A 15,393-nucleotide genomic window follows, 5' to 3' on the forward strand; every position below is an offset into this window, starting at 1 on the left:
GTGTTTCTCTTCTGTCTCCTGCTCTGCATTTTTAGTTGTGCTCTCAAGAGATCCATATTGTAGGCATTGCCATGGCAACCTTTTGGGGAGGGAGGGGAAAAATGCCACTTTGCTAAGTTTAATCTGTGTTCCCCTGTCCCTAAGAGATCCTCCAATGATCCGTGACTTCACGGGCTAATTAGGGAGGGACAGAGAAATACTCTAAATAAGTGTCTGTGTTTAAAGACAGGCATCAGGCATGATCTAGTGTGGTTTTAATATAAAATATACATGTCATGCTAGATTATCTCATTATAAAGATGCTATGATGGCTTTTCGTTTTGTTTTTATTTTACATTTTTATAATGGTTTTTAAACTAATTCCGGAGGGTTTATGATCTTCTCATTTTGCAAATAACATTTTATTACAGTCTTTAATCCTGACATTGTAGTTGCAAAGCATGCTATGCTTTCCAAGAAGAAAGCCCAGCACTGCCTACCTGATTTCTGCAGAATGTGAATTTGCTAGTTGTTGTGTATGGTAGGAGAGAGGGAGAGGATTGCTTCCCTACTCATTGAACAGTTGCTATCTGTGACTTAAAAGAGAGCTATGAGGTGAGTGATTTCCACTCATTCTCATAGTTAGAGCCGACCTGTGAAAAAGAAGCAGTCAAAGGTCGGCTCTATCGATCGGGAAGTGAGCAGAAACATGCACTGATCCGCTCACTTCCCGATCGTCTCTCTGCAGTGAGAGGTTACTGTCAGTCAGCGCTCTGCGCAGGGATTCCGCTCTCCGTTCCTCCAGTGCTGAGTGGAGGAACGGAGGAGGAGGAGGCAGGCACAGCTGGCTCTGCCTCTAGATAGGCAGAGCCAGCTGTCACTCATGCAGCTGGGTGGATCCAGACAGTATTGTCGGGATCTGTCCCGGCTGTGGCGATCTGTGTATGGCGGGCTGAGCTTTGGGTCACAGGAGGCGGTTAGTATATGTCCTCCCATGACCCTAAAGAGAACTATGGGGAAAAACACTTACCCCATAGTTCTCTATTAAGTTAGGTCCTGTTCTTGCTTAATATTTTTTTTTACATTTAACTGTTTAAAAATAAATAAAAACTATATATTTGGGCTGAATATAATAAAGAAAAATATGGTTTCAATTTAAAGTGTTAAGTTTTTTCCCCCCTTTCTTTTTACCTGGTAATGCTGTGAATAACACACTTCCGGTCTCTGTGTCTACACTTCTTCATGGTATCTATGGAAGTAGCCATGGGTGTAGCTGAGTGAAAATCACTTGCCTCATAATTCTCCTTCAACCATTTTTAGGACCATCTTATAGGTATATGGTCCTACAGTGATCAATACTGCAGCTGTGATCTTGGTACCATTCTCTTCAACTACTACCCAGCATTCACATATGCTTCACTCTGAGAAGATTTATAGACACTCATTGAGGCCGGGATCACACCTGTGCAGCACATTACATTATTATCATGTTGGGCATTTGGAAAGGGCTGGCAATGCACCCCCAGCAGGGCCCAAACAGTACATGACCCTTGGTGCCTTGGGGTGCAAAATAAATGGCACCATGACGCTCTAATTCAAGCATGGTGAGGCACTGCAATACATGCGTGATTTGATGACACCACAGTGCAGACTTGTGATCCCAGTCTAAGAGAAAGAAATGGTCACCCACAAACACTGGGCTGTGATGACAAACAGTAGGCACAGTGTGTATATATGGTGAACAAAACCAATATCAATGTATGTTTAGCAAAAACTTCTTTTTTTTTTTTTTAAGCTTTTGCTTTGGAAGGATTACACCCTCATCAAGTGTTTGTTGTCGGTGCCCCTTCTGGGCAAATTGACTTTCTCTATTTACGCTGGTGGCCATTGCCACTGAAAATTATGGGAAATCCAAACTTTCAGTTGTCAGAACAGGAGGTGATGGGAAATCTTCCAGTGGGTTGTGGTGACAGCTGTTAAGGAGGGGAATTCCCCTCACTTTGTAAAGATTTTCTTTCACTTTCTGTTCTGTCTTTGAAACTTCTTTCCTGGATATACAGGCACACTTTAACCTGGACTTATACATACTTGTCTACCACTGCTTCATGCCCTTTCCACCTGCAGGTCCTAGAACGGTCGCCCCCAACTCCCCCTTTGTCAGCTCTAGGACTCGCAGCAGTGATTGGAACAGTGGTAGGAAACCCCCCTTATTATCTTATATCTTAGGGCATTGGGGAGAGTTTAAAAAAAGCTCCCATGCACTGAGGGTTTAGCATAGGGGAAGAAGAGGCTGTGCGGACCGGTCTAGCAGCCTGGCAGGACAGAGGTTTGGGTGAGTACATCTTTTTTTGTTTTTTTGTTTTAGACCTTAGACCAAAACGAGCACTTAAACTCTTGCAGTGCGGGGTTGGCCCCACTGCAAGGGTTAAGTTTTATTCTGCCCAGAGTTCTTCTTTAAGGATTTTCCGGTTTAAAGATTGTAAACAGCATTTTTACAGCTGAAGCCAACAAGTTTGGCAACAGTTTGGAATAAAAGAACAAGTTTAGGAAGTTGTATTTTTGGCATTTTTTTAGATGTTATTGTTAGTCAGTGGCATATAAGTACATTTTGTATGTGGATCTTTTGGTTTGACAGGACATGCTTGGTCTGTAAATTGTATAAGCTTGTTTCTGCAGGTTTCATTCAATTTTTTTTTCTTCTTACAGGCTTTACCCAGAAATGGCGCAATGGATCCATATTATGTGCATTTTCATTTTGGCTGTATATTCGTCAAAAGCGGAACAATTTTCCACTTTTATGAGTGAAACAGAAGTGAACCACCTAATGGTTTATGAAAACACAGGTTCTGTTTACGTAGGAGCAGTTAACCATGTTTACCAGCTTAATGGGAACCTAGAATTGCTTGTCAATATCTCAACTGGACCAAAAAAGGATGACAAAAAATGTACACCTCCTATTGATCAAAACCAATGTCCAAATGCTGTTCTTAGTGACAATTATAATAAGCTGCTTTTACTAGACGTGGCAAAAGAACGGATAGTTGTATGTGGAAGCCTATTTAAAGGAATTTGTTCTCTAAGACAATTGAATAATTTCTCTAAAGAGATTTCTTATGATGACAGCAGAGGAGAGAAATCTTTTGTTGCCAGCAATGATGAGAAGGTAGAAACTGTGGGACTAATAGCAGACATGACAAAAGATGGACCACGAGTTCTCTTCGTTGGGAAGGGCACAAGCCAGCATGACAATGGGATCATTATCAGCACACGAATACTTGATGAAATGGATGATAAAGGCCCTTTTGAAACCTATACTGATTCTGCTAATTTGAAATATGGCTCGGCCTCTGCCAACACACAGCAGTTTATCACCGTCTTCGAAGATCCTCGACGTGTCTATTTCATTTCTAGCCGATTGGATAAAACCTTACATAAAAACCGCACACTAATTACCCGATTGTGTAAATCGGATTATAACTATTTTTCGTATGTTGAGATGGATCTTGGCTGCAAAGACCAGAACAACATTCCTTATAATATCTGCACTTCTGCTTTCCTTGCCAGTCCAGGACAGGAGTTGGCTGATGCAATGAAACTCTCCAATGTCCAGGATAAGGTTCTCTTTGGAGTTTTCAGCACTTTTATCAATAATCGAGAGCAATCTGCTGTATGTATGTTTTCACTGAGTGACATTAACCAGAAATTTGAGCAAAATCGGGAAGAATGTTACACCAGCTCTTCGGAATCCGTAAACCAAGATGGCGAGAGCATATTTTCAAAGCCATTCGGTGATAAAATAGGCTGTGGTGGAAAACAGGTAAATAGGCTGTTAAAATCAACATGTATAAGCTTTTTGTACAGGAAACTTCTAAACACTAAAATAGTCCAAGCAGCATTGTGGTATTACATTAGACTTTAAAAAAAAAAAAATTTTAAGACACTCACTTTGCCAATTCACGGCAAAGTGACGATAACTATAGACTTATACATACCTAGCCACACACCCCGCTCCTTTTCTGCACCACAACAACTTATCTCCAGACCTGAACATGTCACTGAGGGGGCATATCATTCCCTGTCTAAGCCCCAACACAAGCAACACTGGAGCTGCGATGTGGGAACGTGGTCGTGAGGGAGTATAAAAGCTGGGTGGGGGGTGTGCTATCTACAGGCTCTGTCATTTTGCCCTGATTGGGCAGAGTAACAGTGCATTTTTAGAGCCCAACTTCAAGCAAAACTTTTTAATTCTATTTTGTATTGTGCAAGAGTTGGAGCCCCTATTTATTGCTGTCTGTATATTTATACAGGACAGCCAGATCTTTCCAACAAGGACAAACTCATTTTTAGTAGATTGTGGAATAGCAAGAACTGCATTTCTATTCCGGTCCCTGGACAACTGCAACCTAATTTCTTGTATGTGTGTGGCAAGAACAGGAAGTGGGGGCAACATTTCCTCTCTGCCATCCTAGAGAGAGAAAAATTCCTGAAAAAAGCTTTAAAAAAAGCTTTTGGTCATTCAGCTCCACTTTGGGAGAGTTAAAGTTAATGTCTAGTATAGTTTTGTTTTGAAGTAAAGAAAGGTTTAAACTCCTATCGGATTACTTTATTTTTTACAATCTGTGTCCTGCTGGAGACCTTTTAACAGGTAGAGAGGTAATAACCTCATATCACCAGAATATTATTCGCCATTATAAAGATTTGTCCTCCCCTGGACTCTTAGATCATCTGAGCATGCATTTATTATTTAAGGCAAGCTGACTGTGTGTGGACACATGCCTCCAGAACTCCGCTATCTCAGGGAAACAATAGTGATCAACCAAAATCATTCAGCTGGACTGATCAAAGGCTTTCCTTAGTCCACTTAATTTGGGGTGCCCTGCACAATTGCTCCCTTAGTACTTTGTTTTCTAGGTTTGATTTTGATATTTTAATAGCTCGCCAGACCCTGGGATATTACTTTACATGCTAACATAAATATTTCACATAAATAAAGCTCTTCTTCAAAGGAATGGAGGACAAAAGTGGATGAGCCACAAGAACTAAATTTGGGAACAGGCCACATAGACCAAGAAATAGTTTGTCTTTTTACTTAAAGGAGAATTGTGTGGTGAGTGAAAAACACTTATCCCCATAATTCAAGCCAACCTGTGATACTGAAGCTGTCGCAGGTTGATTCTATTGATTGGGAAGTCTGTGAACACATCGCTGACTTTCCGATCCTCTCTCCGCAGAGAGCGATGACTGTCAGTCACCGCTCCCCACGGTTATTCTCCCATCTCTGTTTCTCAGGCGCTGACTGGAGGAACGGACAGGGGAGTAGAGCGAGCACAGCTGGCTCTGCCTCTAGAGCAGCGGTTCTCAACCTGTGGGTCGCGACCCCTTCAGGGGTCGAATGGCAATTTGGATAGCGGCTCCTGGCCGCCCAGGAGAGTAACACTTTCTCCTGGAAAGATTTGCTCTGCTCGATTGAGCAGAGTAAACCTTTCCCTGCTATCGTTTTTTTTTCTGACATCGGAGCCCCGGCCACCGTAAGTCAGAAAGAAAAAAAACACCATTGGAATGCATAGCTAGATTCCTATTGGCTATTTCACTTTGCAATAGCCAATAGCAAACTAAAATTACAACACATTTTTATAATATGTAGATAATAAAAATAATATTTTTTTTCAAAAATAATAAAAATAATAGTAATTTTTTTCCAAAAGAAAACAAACCTTTTATTATAATTATTAATAATAAAAGCTAACACCCTCGGCTTGTGTTATATGGGTTGCCATTTTAGCTGTTACAGCAGTGGTTCTAAAACTGTGGGTCGCTGTGTGATTTCTGCTGTGCAAGGTGAGAGTCCTCCTCAGCCCTCTCCTAGTGCAGCAGTGTCAGTTCTCCCGCCACACCGCCAGATGTCACTGCAGCAGCCGTGTCATCCCTAAATTTTACCGTTGGGGGTCACCACAACTTAGCAAATGTTACAAAGGGGTCCCGGCCCTAGAAAGGTTGAGAACCACTGCTCTAGAGAGGCAGAGCCAGCTGTTAATCAGTCAGCCGGGTGGATCTCGACAGTATTGTCGGGTTCCATCCTGGCTGTGGCGCAGCCCTGCGCTCTTGGCATATAGCAGGCAATAGCCCGCTATATGCTAAGTTTTGGGTCACAGGAGGACACCGTATATCTCCTCCCGTGACCCTGAAGAGAACTATGGGCAAAATAGTTCTCCTTTTAATGTGTTATTTGTATTAAACATGTTACACTATTTTGTAGTAATCTGTGAGTTTTTGCCTACTGTTTAGAAGCGGTGAGCAGATCTGCTCTTTTAGGGTACACAGTGATTTATTCTGTTTTTTTGTCTTCTTTGCAGTCTTCAAATATAAATGAGTCCGTGAAATATCCTTGTGGATCAGAACACTTGCCTTACCCTCTACAGAGCAGAAATGGTGTCACTGCAAAAGCTGTACTTGTCCGGGAGACTAACCCTTTTACCTCTATAGCAGTGTCTGTTGAGAATGAGCACACTATTGCCTTCCTTGGTACAGCTGAAGGAAAACTGGTGAAGGTAACACAATTGTGCCTTGATGAACTTGCTTTGCCTGTATTTTAAAAGTACAAAAAGGAGTTTGCATTTTGCAGGTTAAAAATTATTATTATTGTGCAGGTTAAAAATTACACAAACACTGAATCATTTAAAAAAAAAAAACCCCTATAAATGGACTATTGTAAATGTGTACTATGTAAAGCACTGAGTAAATTATTGGCGCTATGTTAAAACCATTAATTGTTTTTTCTCCATTTTCCTCTATGGCCATATCAGCTTATTAAAGGAGAACTATGGGGTCAGTGTTTTTCCCTTTAGTTCTCCTTGGGGTAACGGGAGGACACAAACTAGCGTCCTCCCGTTACCCTAAGCTCAGTATAATCATAGTTCTCCTTTAAGCAAAGATTTGTATTCCACATACCAGGGTTTTGCACGTCATCGAGGTACAACAGGGATAATTGAATGAGTGTCAAGCAAAGTGTGTGATCGTCCATACCAACCAATAATCATTCAGATTTTACCAACTTAGAGCACGCACGCTAATATATGTTATGCGATGGTTTGCTGCATGCATACCAATGCTTGCTGCTCTAGTGGTACCCCAACTAATACAAATGTGGGAAAGAATAATAATCTTAGCTAAAGCTTTTTATTTCAAATATGATTGATAAATGTTACCTACAGGCATCAGAACACATTTGAGCAATCCAGCCATTTAGGGTGGGCTTTACAAACGTTTCTATGTCTAGAGACCTCCACCTACTATATAGCTTCTGGTCAGGCATTCTCGGGTGGGTTGTGTATCAGCCGGAATGCATTTTTTCACCTAAGAAAGGCTGATAATACAGCATCTCCCATCTCACTTTCATGGAAACAAACATTCATGTTTGATGCAAATATGCATGATTGTGCAGCATTTGGCTTATTAATAATCCAGAAACAATCATTTCTGCCTGAATTTCAGGGACAAAGTCACTTAAGACAGGGCTTGACAAATCCCAGGTTGCCATGGCAACTAAAAATTGAATCCTGGCGCCTGGGCTTTTGTCGGCCTCCTCCACCACCTGATCAGCTCTGCCCCCCCCCCAATTCTCCTCCCCGCTGGTAGCCCACTGCATGCTGCGGGTCTGTGTCACTTTTGATCCCCACTGATCTCTCTGCCTGTATCAACAGAGGCAAAGAGGACACAGACCGCTGTCAGCCGCTGAGCCCAGGTCCCTCCTCTGCTGATTGGCCGTGAGCAGGTGCAATTTGAAATAGCCAATAGCAGGGTGGCTATTGCTTCCAGCCACTGCCTACTGTGTGTACGTTCAGCTGCCTCAGCAGGCAGCTGTCATTCCCCAGCTTAAACTATTGAAGTGGAAAGGAGACACTATGGGTCTAATAGAGCCCTAGTGTCGCCTTAAAAGGAATCTGTCATCTGCAATGTGCCATCACATAGGGGCTCCTAATTATTTTAGCTGTCTTTTAGATTCAAAGCAGATTTGACAAGCCCCGATTTTAGAGATGTCTACTGTCAGGAAATGGAAGATTCATAAAATTATTTTTTAAAAGGAGAATACACTCTTTACTGAAATGCCTGCTTACACTATGCTTTCACCTCAGTTACATTGCTTATTCATTCATATTGAGCATGTGAAGGCTTGTCCCGCAGGCACGGTGCTGATGCTGCAAGCAATCATTGCTTCAGTTTTTATCTGCTGCTACCAAATAGATATTTGGTGCCCAGGGCCGTCTTTAATACTGATTGGACCCTGGGCAAATATTTTCTTGGGCCCCCCACTCCTAGCCACCCGCCCCCGACATGCAATTTTGCTCATGCATATGGCTATACGACAGGGACGGAGCAACGCTATGCAATACCGATCGCACAATAAACAGAAGAGTGGCGCGGGTGTATCTTTTGTGGGCTCAAGGGGAGGGCTGGTGCAAGGATTGTGTACATAGGTGAAGGTGCATTTTTCACCCCCCGGCGCCCTCAGACAACTGTCTATGCAGCCTTGCGCTAGCACGGACGTGTAGCGTGTAGTGTTCCCCATCATATGTACATGGAAAGTATGTAGTGACCCGCATCACATGCAGACAAGCAGCATAGTGACCCCTCTCTTTGGACGTTTAGTGTTCCCTATAACACACATGCAGCAGCCAGTACAGACATGCAGGGTCTCCCCGTCAGATACCCACTGTTTATGGTGCCCTGATTCAGGCTGTAGTCCCCTCACCCGGCAGGCTCCCTCGCCCCCATCCAGGTGCAAAGGCCAGTGAACATCGGAGTCCAGGTCATAGGAGAGCCTCCCCCTCCTTCACACACATACACACAGCATGGGAGGGGAGGCCATCCACCCAGCTCTTCTGTCCGTGTGACCCGCTCTGCTGTCATTGCTGAGATGTAGGGCCAGTGGTAGGAGTTTTGCAGCGCAGGACCTGCTCAAGGGGCAGCTGCTTTGGGCCCCACAACAATGAGTGGGCCCTGGGCAACTGCCCCTTTTGCCCTGCGTTAAAGACGGTCCTGTTGGTGCCCAACAAGTAGCTTGCATGTGGCCTAGGAGGCAAGTTGATCAGCTACTCTCCTTCTGTTCCTGCTACCAAGCTCTACATAGGAATGCGGACAGCAGGCAATGTAAACAAAATGCAAAACAGTGGTTCCACCTTGTGTTTACAGCAGAAGGGAAATTATGTCATGGCACTTCTTATTGGAGTGAAGGCTTGGGCAGAGCTAAAGCTGCTCTGTCCATCCTCTCCCTGCAGCGGTGGATCACTGCTATAGTGATCTATTGCTCGCTGATTGCAGCCAGCAGTAGATCACTATTAGAAGTGATCTGTTGCTTCACAGATGTATGGGGGCGCTGAACCTGGTCTCCACTGACCATATCCAGACCCCCGCATGAAGAAAAGGAGATTGATAAATCTAATTTAAAAAAAAAAAAATCCCTTTCCTCATTTATTCCATGGTAACAGTAAATACATTTAACACATTTTAGTGCACCAGAACACAATACAAAATGGACAGGACTTTGTTTAATGTAGCACACGGCAAGGAACAGCATGCCCGCTACTGTAACAGTGCACAGGTTAACGTGTTGCAGTAACGAGTGATAAGACATACGTTTTGCCACGCCTTACTGCAATACAAATTTAACAAAACTATTGTGCAACCCTCTAAATGCATTGGGGGCACACTTGCAGCCCTCTATATATTAACACCCTCATGACTGAGGCCTTTTTTTTTTTGCACCCATGTTATATTCCACATTTTAGGCCTGAAAATTACTTAATTATATATTTTCTGAAAGCTAAGACCCTATAGAATAAAATGGCAGCAGTTGCAAATGTTTATGTTGCACGATATTAGTGCAACTCCTTATCAAACCCCAACATTTAGTGAAAAATGTGCTTAAATGCCCCAACACACAATAAAACACCAATTTTTTAAATAAAATAGAAAGGATGAGGTTACAACGAGTAAATAGATACCCAACATGCCCAGGTTAAAAATTGTGTGCGTCCGTGAAATGGCGACAAACTTCAGTACCCCAAAAAGACCATAGACGCTTTAAAAGCTCCCACAGGTCATCAATTTAGAGATTCCCCAAAAATACTGGCCCTAGAATTATTGCTCTCATTGCGGCGTGCGCGGCGATACCCAGCATGTGTAGCGCGTTCTTCGTTTTCATAAGTAGGCACACCCGACACATGTTTACGTGGCGACGCTCGTGCTTGTGCTGGCGGGGGACTTTGAAATTTTTTTAAAATTTTTTGTAAATTTTTTTTATTTCATTTTAATTTTAAAAACTGTTTTGTTTTTTTTTTACTTTACTTTGATTGCTATCACATAGGGGGGCTTACAAGCCCCCCCATGTGATAGCAGATGGTGGTGACAGGTACTATTTAAGGTAATGCTGGGGGTCCAAAAGACCCCTGCCTTCACCGGGTCATAGAAGCGTTCTGGCGACAGCCCCGATGCTAGCGACGTACACAGTACGTCGTCAGTCATTAAGGGGTTAACATAGCTGATTACCACTGATAAAATGTCTCAATCTATTAATTTTCTGAAAAATGAAAGAAATACTTAGAGGACAGGCTGAGATGCAGTAAAAGGTTATTCATCCTAAATTGTGTTTCTTTGCGTTCCCTAAGGGAGGAAGTGAAAACAATAATTATGCAAATATTCCTTTCATCCCACACACTGTACAATGCTTCTGTGTGCTAAGTACTAAACATAGAATGTTGTTGGCAAAGTGTGCAGTATGCAGCATATAGCCATCTTTGTGTCTGAAACACTGGGTATCGGGTCGATCAGTGATCAGTTTTTTTACAGGAAGATAATGCACGACAGCGTATATGACAAGACACTGGAAATTCTTCTAGCTCAACTCTACTCTCTGCACTTTGTTTTACTACCATCATTAATAATGGCTGTATGTCTGTTGTCTTCTAAATTAAACCTTCCAGCTACCTTAAAGGATAAGTTCACCTTTTGCAAAAATTAAAGTAATGCATAATTAACTTATACAAAAAATATGCATTTCTTTTAATATTTGCTTTCAATATTGGAAAGCATTGCAATTGTGATTACTCGATCACAGCTGCAAAGCTCAGGCTTCTGCACATTTTCAAACCGGCAGAGCGCGTACGGCGGTACAGAGTTTCAGTTAGGATAGATGGGGGGGGACGGCTGGACTTCAAACTGCATTAAATCACCTCATACGGCGAGCTCTAGGTAGATGTGGGAATATGGGCAGCTCTACCTAGAGCAAGGATGGCTGGATGCCATATGAGGTGATTTTAAAGCGGCTTGAAGTCCAGCTGTCCTTCTCCCCTCCCCCCGTCTCTCTTAACTCAAACTCTGTACCTCAGTACGAGCTCTGCCTTGGAAAGAATGTGAAGAAGCCTGAGCTTTGCAGCTGTGATCACAATCGCAATGCTTTCCAGGCTTGAATGCAAATATTAAAGAAATGTATATATTTTGAATATATTTAGTTATGCATTTTGTAATTGTTGCAAAAGGTGAACTTATCCTTTAAAGTGTGTCAAGCCAAAAATGTTCCTTTACTTTTAGATGGAACAGAGAGGAATTACAATGCTGTTCATGTTTTTACTGATTACCAGTGCTCCATTAGAGAGCTTTACCCTTATTTCCAGTCCTGGTGACAATGTTTCACCACATAGTAAGTAAGGGAAAATTTGTAACCGGGACACAACAATAAAATTCTGACGGGTTCTGGCCTTCTAGCCCCTACTCTTCTAAAGCACAGCATTTTTATTTTTGTCTCTGTTGCTGTTGAAAAGTTACCTTCACTTCCTGTCTTGTAAAACCTTCAGCAGGACAGGAGATTAGGATATATTTCTCTGAGCCCTGGATAGCAGTAAAAACGCAAAAGTGGTTCTAACTTCCCCATTCTATGCAAAACCATATTTTGGGTGGACATACAGTCCAATGATAACTCAATGTTCTCCTTTTGAGAAATCCTCTTCTATGGTTCTGGATACACTAAATTAATAAAGGCTGTGATCTGATTGCTGAGGCAATTTATTGCTTGAAAGAGGAACTTTACCCATATCTTCAAAATAACAAAGGCACCTTTGGAAATGTTTAGTAATGACAATCTACAAACCGATACTTCTAGACAATTGCCGGCTTTTTATTTTTTGCATACCTTATTTATTTTTATTTTATTGTATTCTGGCAGTGGCCATTTTAAAGAAGGGGGGTGGGGTGTTACTAGATATCCCTTTACTTCCTGGAACTCTGGCACATGTGACTAGGTCATGTGACCAGAAAAAATCATCTCAGGGGAGGGAAATGCCTTTTATCTGAGATTTCCAGGCAATGCTCGGCTGATGTAACCTTCCCAGAATGCAATGCTTGGGCAGGATTACATCATTTGTGCCTAAGTGGGCCAGGAAGTAGAAAATAAGACATTGTAAGTAAAATAAAAATATGTTTAGTTAATGAATGTAAGATTTCAGATCAGCATGCAGAGCTATATACTGAGGTGATTTTTAGTCATATGGTGTAAAGGTCCACTTTAATAAGCTTCACTTGTTTCTTGCTCCAAGTCTAAATTTAACATCTTTGTACTTTGTAGGCTCATGTTGGGAATAATGCAAGAGAGTACAGGACAGTTCCGTTTTCTATTACAAGTAGTGTGAAGAATGGAATGGTGTTCGATGCTGCCAAGGAACATCTTTATGTTATGACTAGAAAAAAGGTATGTGGTCAATTGAATGTCCTTATTTTGGGTTATTCAGCCCAAATTGTTTTTATTTAAAGTAAACCTGTACCTAAAGAAATACAGGGGGTGCCATTGTTACCTAGAAGACTAAGGTGCCAATTTCTAAAGCCACCGAGACCAGAGGCGAGGAGCAACGTGCGGGGTCCTCTGAGGTTGGCCGGCTGAATTGCCACTCCAAGCAGATTGTGTGCAGCCTGCGTGCCGGTAAAGGCTCATACACAGAGGGAGGAGGGGCTGAAGTGGTTAATGTACAGGTCACACACAGTGGAAGGATGGAGATGAAGGGGTTAATGTATAGATGTGCAGGATAAGGGAGGTGAAAGGGTTAATATACAGGTCCGAGTTCAGATAAAGATTTAGCAGCAAGGCTAAATGTAAAAAATAAATAAAACACCTGCCCGGCACTAAGACTAGATAAAGAAATATGACGGCTCTGTCCATTAAGTTCCCTCCCTGTTTAAAATGAAAAAAAGGGAGGATTTATGGCCTGCCAGAGCTACAGAGATTATTTCCTCTTCTAATGACATTAAAGAGTATATAAACCCAGAAGCATAAATGTAATATGTTGCAGATTAATAATCCTTAGATGTGTGGCTGCATTAGTTTTCTTTTTTTAGGGCAGGGTTCACACCTAGGCGACAGCGTTTTTGCACATTTTTATGTGCGTTTGTGTGTTTTATGCGCATAAATCAAATAGCGCTTTTTTGTGAGCAGAGTGTAGCTCATTGATGTTAATGACCAAACGTGTAAAAACACAGCAAACGCGTGTTTTCAAGCGTTTCCTATTGAGTCTACGGGGCCAAAACAAGCTGTAATAGGGCAGAAAAAGCGCTAGAAAACTCTGTGTGAATCAGGCCTTAGCATTCCAGCAAGGTTAGCTGCTGGAACACACTGTATCGCATACTAAACTTCCCCCTGCATTCTAGTGCAGGAGGGGCGTAGGTGCATTAAGGTTAATGGCATTGCACCCCCGCCCACAGTGCAATCGCCTGCACCAGAATGCATGGCACATCAGTGTCTGCGTTGAGGTCTAATGCGATCTGAAAAAATGCTGCATGCACACATTTTTCAGATCGTAGCGCACTGGAACGCAGGGCATTTTATTACCACGCGGTCCTGTGCGGTCGATCACACTGCGGGCGGAGAGAGTGTCTGCAGTGCCATTGACATGAATAGCACTGCCATGCCCCCTCCCACCCCAGAATGCAAGGAGACTTTGTGTATGCGATCCCTTGCATTCTGGGCTCAGGACAGTGCGATGAGCACACGGTCTGGTGGAAACGAGCCCTTATGCCAGAGATAGCTAAACTTCAGCCCTCCAGCTGTTGTGAAACTACAAATCCCATCATGCATCTGCCTCTGGAAGTCATGCCTGTGGCTGTCCGTCTTGTGGTGCCTTATGGGATTCACCACAGCTGGAGGACTGGAGTTTAGCTACTCTGCTTTATACCAAGAGGAAACAAAACTGTAGCCGTAACTGGTTAAAAAGTGTTACCTGGAGTTTGGATTTACTTTGTTGTTCAAGTGTGGCTCCATTGCTCCTTCTTGTCTTAGGGTGGCCCCAATCTATGAAGTGCTTTGCTGGCCGGATCCCCAGGCAAAAATGCCTAAAACAGAAAACGAATGCAGCCACCTTATTTAAGAATGGATAAGCTTCAACATAATTTGTCCCCCTTTTAAATTATTTTTTATATTTTTAGTTTCAACGGATGACGACAATCTATCACGTGCTGTTGATTTTAGGTACGGGACTACTTGTTAAAAATCTTCTTTTGTACATAGGTGCACCGTGTTCCTGTTCAGCAATGTGATCGATATTCAGACTGCAATGATTGTATTCAGGCCAAGGATCCCTACTGCGGCTGGTGTGTCATAGAAGGAAGGTATGTAAGATTGTTTTAAATCCTTGAATGAGATTAATTTGCGTACATTCTATGTAGAGGAATGCAGGAAAGAAGATGGGATTTTGTTTGCTGTTGCCCTTATCTATTTAATATAAATTTATTTAAAACTAACCACTTGTTGATGCTTCTGATGATGCTGAACAGTAATGATGGCATTGCGTCCTATTAATCAGCCAGAAATAATTATCCATTTAAACATGTTCAGTGATTCCTTCAATCATAATTACTATTGTTGTGATGGTTATTATTAAAATAGTTACTTACCTTTATTTTTTCCCATGCTGTGCAACTCTTTTCAGATGCTCAAGAAAGGAGAGCTGTGCACGAGCTAATGACCCAAACCACTGGCTGTGGAGTCCTGCAGGTGTTTGCATGAAGATTGAAAGTGTCAGCCAAAGTAATATGAGTATTAAGGAACTTGGGGATGTAAGTATGGTCTCATGATTGCCCAAAGTTTGACATACTAGAGTAGTGATAGCGAACCTATGGCATGCACGCCCCAGAGGGCATTCAGAGAGACCCCTCTGGTGGCACGCGAGCCTAGGCAGGGGTGTCAAAATTCTATCGGCAGATGCCCGGGACATACAATTCCGGGCGCGGGGCGGGTAGTTTTTTTTTCTACATTTAGCCCTGCTTGTTAGCCTCTGTGTGATAGCAATAAAGTTAAGTGGGACAAAAAATAAAAAATTTAAATATATTAAAATTAAAATAAGTAAAATATAATAAGAACAATATTAAAAAGTGGTG

The 15,393-nt window shown here is 42.3% G+C and overlaps 1 protein-coding gene across 1 annotated transcript in view; it reads left to right on the plus strand.

Annotated features, from left to right (window-relative positions):
- Positions 1 to 2,688: 2,688 nt before the first annotated feature.
- LOC108804823 (plexin-B2-like) overlaps positions 2,689 to 15,393 on the plus strand; it is a gene marked incomplete at its 3' end in the record, with an annotated part of 14,288 nt that continues 1,583 nt past the window's right edge. Inside the window, exons 1-5 of the mRNA XM_018576719.1 lie at positions 2,689 to 3,796; positions 6,333 to 6,527; positions 12,596 to 12,718; positions 14,525 to 14,625; positions 14,946 to 15,072. Coding sequence (XP_018432221.1) covers positions 2,699 to 3,796; positions 6,333 to 6,527; positions 12,596 to 12,718; positions 14,525 to 14,625; positions 14,946 to 15,072 — 1,644 coding nt within the window. The remainder of the gene's footprint in view (positions 3,797 to 6,332; positions 6,528 to 12,595; positions 12,719 to 14,524; positions 14,626 to 14,945; positions 15,073 to 15,393) is intronic.

The sequence above is a fragment of the Nanorana parkeri genome, unplaced genomic scaffold (genome assembly GCF_000935625.1).
Source record: "Nanorana parkeri isolate BGI_ZX_2015 unplaced genomic scaffold, ASM93562v1 scaffold75, whole genome shotgun sequence".
In the NCBI taxonomy this organism is placed as follows: domain Eukaryota; kingdom Metazoa; phylum Chordata; class Amphibia; order Anura; family Dicroglossidae; genus Nanorana; species Nanorana parkeri.